The sequence below is a fragment of the Puntigrus tetrazona genome, chromosome 8 (genome assembly GCF_018831695.1).
Source record: "Puntigrus tetrazona isolate hp1 chromosome 8, ASM1883169v1, whole genome shotgun sequence".
NCBI classification, from domain to species: Eukaryota; Metazoa; Chordata; class Actinopteri; order Cypriniformes; family Cyprinidae; genus Puntigrus; species Puntigrus tetrazona.
In genome coordinates this window covers 1,783,373-1,793,372 of record NC_056706.1, presented here as the reverse complement: position 1 = coordinate 1,793,372, position 10,000 = coordinate 1,783,373, and the positions used below count along the sequence as shown (strand labels likewise).

Genomic DNA, 10,000 nt, shown 5'->3' with positions numbered 1-10,000 from the left:
GAACGCTTGAGACAGAAGTCTTTGTAATTTTGCATAAAGTCTGATAAAGATTAACTATTAATATTATGCATTTTTTTTTGTGCACTTATGCACCATTGAACTAATGCATTTATTTATTAATTATGCAGTTTGTGCATTTGTGGGATTTATCCATATATTTGTTACGATTTATTAATGCATTTTATGCTTTTTTTTTTTTTTTTTTTTTTTTGGGTTGGGTTTGGGGTTGTTTATGGATTTTTTTGTGCATATATACATTATGCATTTATGCATTTTTCATGCTTTTGTTATGCATGCAGGTTTTCATTTTAACAGTTATTTATGCATTCATTCATAAACGGGACAATTTTATGACAGCCCTACTTTACATTTTTTTATTACTTTAATGCAATGTAAAGGTTTTCATTATACTCAGTAATTGAAATAATTTTTTTTAAATGATTGATATGATATATTATTAATTTCTCATTTGCATCTAGTGGTTTGTATAATATAGTAGCATTATTTGTGCTGCTTAGTAACGAATGTTAAATATTCGACCATTTAAAGGTATTAAAAACTAATTTTTCTTGTTTTTTTTGGGTTAAATGATATGCCATTTTTGTGAGTTTTCTGTTTGCATCTGTACTGTAAGAGAGCTGTGTGTGTGTGTGTGTGTGTGTATAAAGGTCGCTGGGATGCTGCAGTTTGCTGAAGTGACACACAGCGAGTCGAACCTCAGCAAACTGATGGTTTCTCAAATGAGTGACGCTCTGGACGCCAAAGACTCGGACGCATTCACACAGAACATGTTCAAGATGACGGCTCTGCTCATTAGCACTAAAGGTAGCGCCCAGGTAGTGATCATACGGCCGGTTACGACCGCAGATGATGTTTTAGTGACCCACAGACGTCTCTGTCTCAGACTGGGACCTTCAGCTGCTGCATCACCTCTGCTGGTCTCCTCTGAAGATGTTCACGGAGCAGGGCATGGAGACGGCCATCGCCTGCTGGGAGTGGCTGCTCGCCGCGCGTAATGGAGCCGAAGTCCAGGTAAGGCTCTGAATGCCGGCTTATAACTGCTGTGAGGTCATAAGCGCTTATTGTGCGTGTGTGCAGTTCATGCGTGAGATGGCGGGCGCCTGGCAGATGACCGTCGAGCTGAAGATGGGCTTGTTCTCGGAGACCGAGTCAGAAGCCGACCCTTTAGCTGCTTCTGAAGAGAGTCAGCCGCTGCCTCGTCCACCCAACGTCACGCCGCACTCGCTCTGGATCGAGGTGTGTGTCACACGGCAGCACGGTTTAGCGTTCTGTCAGTGAATGGGTGCCGTCAGAGAGAGTCCGAACAGCTGATATAAACATCACAGTAATCCTCACCACTCCAGTCCATCAGCTAATGTCTTGTGATGCCAAAACCTGCATCAATCCATCAATGAGACTCTCTTAACTTTTATTTTCCAGCTAAAATAATCCATAATACTGCTCCTTCCAGTGGAAAACCCCATCTTTCATAGTCTCTCACATCAAATTCCAACCGCAGATTTAGTTTTGGACTATTTTGGCTTGTAAATGATGCTTGATCTGTGCAGATTTCTCTCTTGATTCAGACAAACTCGTGTATATCTTGAGTTGTTTCTTTAAGAGATGGTGGTGTAAACTTTATCTATGCTTTTTTTTGTCCTGCAAGTATCTTTTTGTATATATATTTTCTATTACGTGGGAAAGTAATATTGGGAAGAGTGGAAAAGAGCAATTTACCACTGTCGTCCTGTTCAAAAGTATTCACCCCCCTTGTTCATAATGCACTATGTTTTTTTTTTTGTTGTTTGTTTTTTTTGGGGGGGGTCTGTGTTTAGTTTCTAGTGCAGAGATTCGAAATTGCAAAATACTGCAGTGCGGATCAGGTGGAGATCTTCACCGGTGTCCTGCAGAGGGCGCTGTCTCTCAGCGTCGGTGGACCCAAGAGCTGCCTGAACCGCCACGTAGCTGCCATAGGACCCCGATTCAGGTGACGCTTCGAACTAAAATATCATTGAAACCCATTATAACTGCGATATTTAATCCACTGCGGCAATGTCACACAACGATATCATGCATTTTATGATAATGGGCTTTCATTCTAAATTAATGAAACCTAATAATAAATGAATATTTTTTTTTTGGACATGGACATTTTGTAATCTAAGGGTCTCTGTATAACTTTTAGAATTGACACATCGGGAATAAAATGCTTTTGTTTTTATTTTCCTTTTATGCATTCCAAATCGAGACTTAACATCGGTTTTCTTAGCATGAGAAACATAACAAACAGAAAGGTGTGTTACTGGTTAATGCCGCTTCAGCAGATATAATTTAATAGCACTTCTCGTTCATTTTCGAGTGCTTTTTTTTTTACACCTGTGATGTAGTGAGATAAGAATGATAGCTTTCAATACACACGTTGTTTATTACTACAAAAATGAGTGTTTAATAATTACATTTTCATGCTTGACACATTTCAGAATTATAATAATAGCAATCAATGTTTAGTATTTGGTGGCGTATATAATGTTCTGTGTGTGTGTGTGTGTGTGTGTGTGTGTGTGTTTCAGGCTGCTGACTCTCGGTCTCACTCTTCTTCATGCCGATGTAGTCACTAACGCCACAATCCGTAACGTCCTGAGAGAGAAGATCTACTCTACTGCCTTTGATTACTTCAGGTGTGAACCTCAGCACAAAACAGGAGGCGTGTTGAGTTTGTCACGCAGCTGTCTGACTGCATCGTGTGCGTGTGTGTGTGTGTGTGTTCAGCGTTGCTCCACGGTTCCCCACGCAGCCGGAGAAACGCCTGCGTGAAGACATCAGCATCATGATCAAGTTCTACGCGTGTCTGCTGTCGGATAAGAAATATCTCACAGCTACTCAGCTCGTCCCTCCAGGTGAACACACTTCAGCTCAAATACTCTTTATATATGTGTACTAATGAGTTTAGTTTGTGGTATGGAAGCAGCTCCAGCCGTGTCCTCACTAATCCTTACACTGTTTAGTTTAATTCTGGCCTCGAGCATCAAGGGCTGCAGTGGAAATGTTTTTAACTTATCTTTGGTGTATGATTCATTTAGTATTTCACTTCTGTCAAATCAAGATCAAATGAATTGATAAGCTATTTTTATATTTATTTTTTTTTTTTAACACGCTATGTCACATGACCAGACCATTTCAAATTAAGCAATTAAATTTCTGATGAAGACGCAAATTACAGATTCTTTTATGCATTCGCATGGTTTTTAATTTTTTAAATATTGTGCGTTGAAAACATGGGATAATCAGCATGTTATTTGTTCACTGCCAATAATGAACACTTTTTTTTATTTTATTTTATTTTTTAAGTAATTATGATACTTTTTATTGATGTTTTGAACGCGAGTTAGTATATTAATGTTACTACTAAAATAAATTAATATTTATTTTAATCAGCTTAAATGGTAACATGAATAAATTATCAAATTATTTACTTGTTTTAAACGAATCGAGATGCATTTTCAATATATATATCGTACTTATATAATACAATAACTATGTAAATACGTTGTAATAAAACAAAAATGACTGGATTACATTTTGCAAGAAAATATTATACTGTTATTTATCTCATCTCATTCACTTTATGATGCTGTCGAGAGCTTTGACGACCCTCATGCTAAACTACCAAGTTTTGTATAAATGAAATAAATGGTTAAAAAGGCATGTTTGATACAATGTGTTTTTTGAAATTGCCACCAAAGTTCACAAGCAGCAAGTAACATTTCTGCCTGCTGCATGAGCAGCGCTGATCTCCGGTTCTTGTTGTGTTCTTGTGGGGTCAGATCCTCAGGACGTGTCGGTGAACAGTCTGTCTGTGATGGCGTGGCGGACTCCGGAGCAGTCTGGACGCCGGCGGTGGGCTCCAGACAGCAGGCCACACAGGGCTGGATCAACACATACCTCTGTCCAGCGGAGTCTCCACGCCTCCAAGAAATCAGGTCCCGCTTCTCTTTTATCATGTCATGCATGTCATGCAAGTGCAAAGAGAAAAGGAGGATATTTAACACTCTTTGTACTAAAATGCACAGTAAATATATCAAAACTTAATTGTTGGTTAGTAATATGCATTGCTAAGGACTTAATTTGGACAACAGTATTTTATTTGTTTATTTATTCCAGATTTTTAAATATTGTCCTACCCTAATACACCAGACATCAATGGAAAATGATTTAATCAGACGATTAACACCTCGTGACGGGCTTTGTGCTCCAGGGTCATATTTCAGGAGTATACCAGACACATCTGCATGTTCTTTCATGCGAGTTAAAGGTCACTCGTGACATACAAGTCAACAGTGATAGTGAAACTTCTGATTGTCAGAACGTTTTAGTTGTGATGGTGGGATTGGTGACTATTTAAAGAATTGAAGCCTCTAGATCAGTGCTCTCTTTGACTTGACATGAAAATATCCAACGGGGTTCTTCAAGATATATTTATTTGTGTTTGTATTATTTTGTATTAGAATTATTTGTAGGAAAATGTATATATTGAAAAATATCCCAGTTTAATTCCAAAGTGTAAAGTGATTCCAGTGTATTTTCGTGTTTTTATTTATTTATAACAAATAAATAAATAAAAATATATATATATATATATATATATATATATATATATTATATTTATTTATTTATTATATTATATTTATTTATTTTATTTTTTAAATAATGTATGTGTATAGGTGTATGTGTAAATAAAAAAATAAAAAAAATATATAAATAAAATATTAATATTGAAATATTTATATTTGAAATTAACCCATTTTAATTGTGATTCCAGTGTATTTTCAGGTTTTTATTTACTTAAAAATTATTAAAAATTAAGTTTTTCTTCATCACTTTCAGGTTTGTCAAAGAAGACGAACAGAGGAACTCAGCTGCACAAATACTTCATGAAGCGCAGGACGCTGCTGCTGGCCCTGCTGGTGAGATTACAGTAAGCTCTTCTTCAGATGAATGAAGTGTTTTACCGAGCTGAATTCGTGGCTGTGTGTTGTTAGGCGAGCGAGGTGGAGCGTCTGACCACGTGGTACAATCCTCTGGGCAGCCAGGAGCTGCAGATCTCCGCCGAGCAGTCTGTGGAGACCAGCATCACTAACTGGAGGTCCAAGTACATCAGCCTGACCGAGAAGCAGTGGAAGGACAACGTCAATCTAGCGTGGAGCATCTCTCCGCACCTCGCCCTACAGCTACCGGCCAGGTGAGACACTCCACTTTTGTGTTGCGCTCAGAATGCGCTATTGTTTTGAAAGGAAACGAATACTTATGTAATAAGTGTCACAAAAGATATGCATCTCAAATAAGTTTTTTTTTTACTTGCTATTTAACAGAGAATCCTGATAATTAAAATGCATACAAATATTCAGCAGCACATCAGTTTTCAACAAAACTAATAATCAGAAATGTTTCTTGAGCAGTGAATCAGAATGATCTCTGAAGGATCTTGTGACTCAAAATGGATCTATCACAGAAATAAATTATATTTTAACAGATGTTGACATAAACCATATTACTGTATGTTTGATATTTATAAATGCAGCCTTGGTGAGTAGAAGAGACTTAATACCTTAAACCTCTCAACCTGATGAGTTTGCAAACAATGCATATATAAATACACACTGTGTCACAGGTTCAAGAACACAGAGGCCATTTTATATCAGAAGTGACCCGGTTGGTTCGATGTTTGGACCCCGGACAGTAGTCAGTGAAACGTTCCTGAGGCTGTGAAGGTGAGCTGCCAAGCGGTCAAATCAGAAACATTCTTCTCAGAAATCTTCATGAATCATAAAAGACATCATCTGGAAAATATTCATAAAATATTATGTTGCATTTTTTATTTTTTTTTGCACACTTTAGTAATTGTACTGTTATATTTATTTAAACTTATTTTATTTGTTTTAACCTATTTAAACAAACCATTTAAAAAAAAATGTAAGAAATTGCTTAAAATAATTAAATAAATTGTACATTTATTATGCAATTTAATAAATATTTAGTAATTGATAATAACTAAGTAATTTATTAAATAATAAAAATATATTTTTATTTATATTAATCTGAATTAATCAATTTCGTTTTTTTTCAGTTTAATTATTCATATAGAAATATAATAATTGCATACATTAAAAAACAACCAAAAAACTAATGTAATGTTCTAATGTCATGCATGCATTAAGAAAGCCTTCCTGACTGTAAATGTGTTTTCTGCTGTAGTTTCTGGTGACGTGGCACACGATCGACGCTGATTCTCGGAGCTGAGTCATATCTTGTGCTGGGCTCCGCTGATCCTCCCACAGGACTCTCGTACTTCTCCAGCATGTATCCTCCGCATCCGCTGACCGCTCAGTACGCCGTCAAAGTCCTGCGCTCCTTCCCTCCCGTACGCATTACGCTCCTGTTATCATACCTGGGAGCAGTTTGAGCGCTTTTGTTCATGCATATGTCTCTCTCTGCACTTTCCACAGGATGCTATTCTGTTTTACATTCCACAAATTGTTCAGGCCCTCCGTTATGATAAGGTATAGTGTGTGTGTGTGTGTGAAGTTTTAAGTAATAGTCATATAATGGCAAAATGATCAGATTTAGGGTTAAAAAGGTCAAGTTGCATGCATGGTTTGAATGTTTTTAGCTAGTATTATTTTTCTCGGCTCTGTCAGGTGGGTGCACTAATGCTGCTGTTGTGTAATGTTGTGTAGATGGGGTACGTGAGAGAGTACATCCTCTGGGCAGCACAGAAATCTCAGCTTCTGGCACATCAGTTCATCTGGAACATGAAGACCAACATCTACACAGATGAGGAGGGACACCAGAAAGACCGTAAATACAGCTTCTCTTCACCATCACCAGCTTTAAAGCCCGTTTGCACCAAGAAGCTTCCTCACAAACGAATAATAACGTTCTGAGTATTCTGCATTTAGTTTTTTGCATTTGTCCGCCACTTTAAATGTTTGGGTTCTTCAGAGTTGGCAGGAAATGGAAACTCACGTATGCATTTTAAATGCGTGTCTTACTGTGAACCGTTCATCCATTCATTTGTAAAATTGTCATAACCAGGTCTTTCATTGAAAATGCCCACCTAGGAATATTTTGATATTAGATATTTTAATATTCTATTGATTTAATAATGTGAAAGAGTTGTTGTAATATTTACATTTTTGATTTTTATTTTCATTTTAATTGTAGCGTTCATTTTAATACTAATTGTGTAAATTTAAAAGTAATTTTGTTTGTAATTTTTTTGTTTTATGCCTAATGTTTTTATTCATTTTTATTTTATTTTTAGGACATTTTAGCACATTAAAATGTTGCTTTGGCAACTAACTGAAATAAAATGTGTTACTTATTATTATTATTATTATTATTATTATTATTATTATTTACACTTTTCAATAATTACAAATGGATATGCATCCCAATATTTCCATTTCCATCACAGACTTTAAAGTTGTTTTAAATGTATTCTGTCAGTGTTTTCATTGTTCATAAGCTGGAAGAAATGAATTCAGAAAAGTATTCCAGTTCCATTGTTGTTTTTGTATTAGTTGTGGAGTCTGCTGTTATTAAAGTTAGTTTTATTGTTAAAAGTCGTCCATGTTTGGTGTGTATTGTGTGTTTCGCAGCTGATATCGAGGATCTTCTGGAGCAGCTGGTTGAGGAGATCATCGGTTCTCTCTCAGGTCCAGCTAAAGACTTCTACCAGCGCGAGTTTGACTTCTTCAACAAGATCACCAACGTCTCAGCCATTATAAAGTACTGGGAACGTCTCACCTCCTGCACTTCCTGTTTCCGTCTCGAGATGATTCACCACCACGTTTTACGTTTGAGCTGAGATCTGTGTGTTTCTCGTGTTTCAGGCCGATTCCTAAAGGAGACGAGCGGAAGAGGCGTGTCTGAGAGCTCTGTCTGATATCAAAGTCCAGCCAGGTCTGAAGATCTCTTCACAATGGGATCGGTGACTGATACTGCAGCTTCGTTTAATGATTTGAGTTGCATTTGTTGTGTTTCTCAGGCTGTTATCTGCCCAGTAACCCTGAAGCTATAGTGCTGGACATCGATTATAAATCAGGAACACCAATGCAGAGGTTGGATCAGCTCTCTTACAGCATCATGTGTGTGTTTGATGCACAATAAAAACACTCATCTGTGTGTGTTTTCCCTCTCAGCGCTGCCAAAGCACCGTATCACCAAATTCAAGGTGAAACGCTGTGGAGTGAGTGAACTGGAGAAAGAGGGTATGTGAAATAACTTTGACATATTCTGTAAAAAAAAAAAAATTACATATATATATATATATATATATATATATATATATATATATATATATATATATATATATATATATATATATATATATATAATTTATTTTTATTTTTTAGGTAATCTTAAGAATCGCAAGGATAGTCTTGCAAATAAATTCTTGCAATGTTTTGTTACCAGTGTGAAATTAAACGAATACAAAAAAAGATAATAGCAACTTTTTATCTACTTTCTAAATTCAGGCTTCTACACAGGTTTATGCATTTCTGAAATGAAAGAATTGCGAGTAAAAAAAAAAAAAAAAAATAAAACAACCCATACAAAACAGATAAATAAATGAAAGAACAAAATGGAATAAACGTGTTTAATATGCAAATTAATCATAGAACAGAAAACGCCATGCATTAATAAAATTGCATTAATCTCATGGAATCTTTTGTAGTGAACGTTGTGTACTTTTAAAATGTGCAATATTTGTACTTGCATGCTGCTGCTTAATAAGTGCAATATTTTTTTTTAGATGCTGCTAAATGATGTGCATTGTTGCATGTTTAGTTGGTGCAGGATTTATGAGCATTCATATGTACTTAGAGTTGAATGATTCAAACTGAAGGTGTGTGTGTTGTGTGTTTGTAGGCTTGCTGTGTCGCTCGGACTCGCTGGATGAGGCTCAGAGCGGAGAAGAAGCACAGAAGATCTGCTGGCAGGCGGCCATCTTTAAAGTCGGAGACGACTGCAGACAGGTATCAGATGCACGTCTTCGCATTAGTGTTTTTTTTGGCCTCTTTCACCTCTATGGTCAAAAAGCAGGATATAATTGAACTGAAAAAATGTACTACTTTGGGAAAAAAATCTCTCTCTTTAAAAATCTTTGCTGTTTCGTTTTATTCTGATTCTCTTTTCAAGGATATGTTGGCGTTGCAGATCATGGTCTGTTTAAGAATATTTTTCAGCTGGTGGGACTCCGACCTGTTTGTTTTTCCATATAGAGAGTAGTAGCTACGGCACCAGGGGTGAGCTATTTTATTAACTATTATGTTTTTAACTCAACAATTTATTTATTATTTAGGATGGATTTGGTCGAGTCATGGTTGTCCTGATTTAGTCCAAACCTATCCCTCTTCAGACTTCAGTGACTGAACTTACATGACTAATAAAAAGACTTCAGAACCGCCAATGTTTACTGATTGTAAATCTCAACGAAGCAGCACATGATTCATCCATGATTCACCTTGGTGTGTACGCTCCTGATCTGTTGTGTAATAAAGGGGCGTTGTTTCCTCTCAGTGTGGCGTCATCGAGTGCATCCCAGACTGTAAGTCCAGAGATCAGCTCGGACGACAGACAGACTTCGGGATGTACGATTATTTCGAACCAGTGCGGAGACGAATCTACTCTGGCCTTCCAGAAGGTGAGAAGAGCCATCGGTTCTAAACCAGTGCATTTAGGGGAAATCGTTAATTAAAATGGTTTATAATCATCACACACTATCCTCGGTTGTACAGACAAGGCTTAAACCTATTTCTAGACTAAAGGTTGTTTTTAGTGGTTGAGGAGATCCCCCATAATTTTAAAGCGTTGCCATGGATCTAGAAAAGCGATATATAAATGTAAGGAATTATTTTTTATTATTTTATTTTAATTAATTTTATTTTATTTTTTATATTTTATTATTTTATTTTTTATATTTTATTATTTTATTTTT

The 10,000-nt window shown here is 36.4% G+C and overlaps 1 protein-coding gene across 1 annotated transcript in view; it reads left to right on the top strand.

Moving 5' to 3' along the window:
• The window catches only part of pi4kab (phosphatidylinositol 4-kinase, catalytic, alpha b), a 41,251-nt gene that overhangs the window by 28,278 nt on the left and 2,973 nt on the right, over positions 1 to 10,000 (top strand). The window contains 28 exon segments of the mRNA XM_043247344.1: positions 669 to 825; positions 905 to 1,032; positions 1,099 to 1,257; positions 1,836 to 1,987; positions 2,571 to 2,678; positions 2,770 to 2,897; positions 3,825 to 3,980; positions 4,885 to 4,964; positions 5,040 to 5,239; positions 5,669 to 5,690; positions 5,693 to 5,746; positions 5,748 to 5,768; positions 6,253 to 6,286; positions 6,289 to 6,318; positions 6,321 to 6,418; positions 6,504 to 6,557; positions 6,735 to 6,855; positions 7,659 to 7,788; positions 7,893 to 7,918; positions 7,921 to 7,962; positions 8,048 to 8,120; positions 8,202 to 8,219; positions 8,221 to 8,270; positions 8,932 to 9,038; positions 9,202 to 9,223; positions 9,226 to 9,308; positions 9,583 to 9,665; positions 9,667 to 9,706. Of these exon segments, the coding sequence (XP_043103279.1) occupies positions 669 to 825; positions 905 to 1,032; positions 1,099 to 1,257; positions 1,836 to 1,987; positions 2,571 to 2,678; positions 2,770 to 2,897; positions 3,825 to 3,980; positions 4,885 to 4,964; positions 5,040 to 5,239; positions 5,669 to 5,690; positions 5,693 to 5,746; positions 5,748 to 5,768; positions 6,253 to 6,286; positions 6,289 to 6,318; positions 6,321 to 6,418; positions 6,504 to 6,557; positions 6,735 to 6,855; positions 7,659 to 7,788; positions 7,893 to 7,918; positions 7,921 to 7,962; positions 8,048 to 8,120; positions 8,202 to 8,219; positions 8,221 to 8,270; positions 8,932 to 9,038; positions 9,202 to 9,223; positions 9,226 to 9,308; positions 9,583 to 9,665; positions 9,667 to 9,706 (2,376 nt within the window).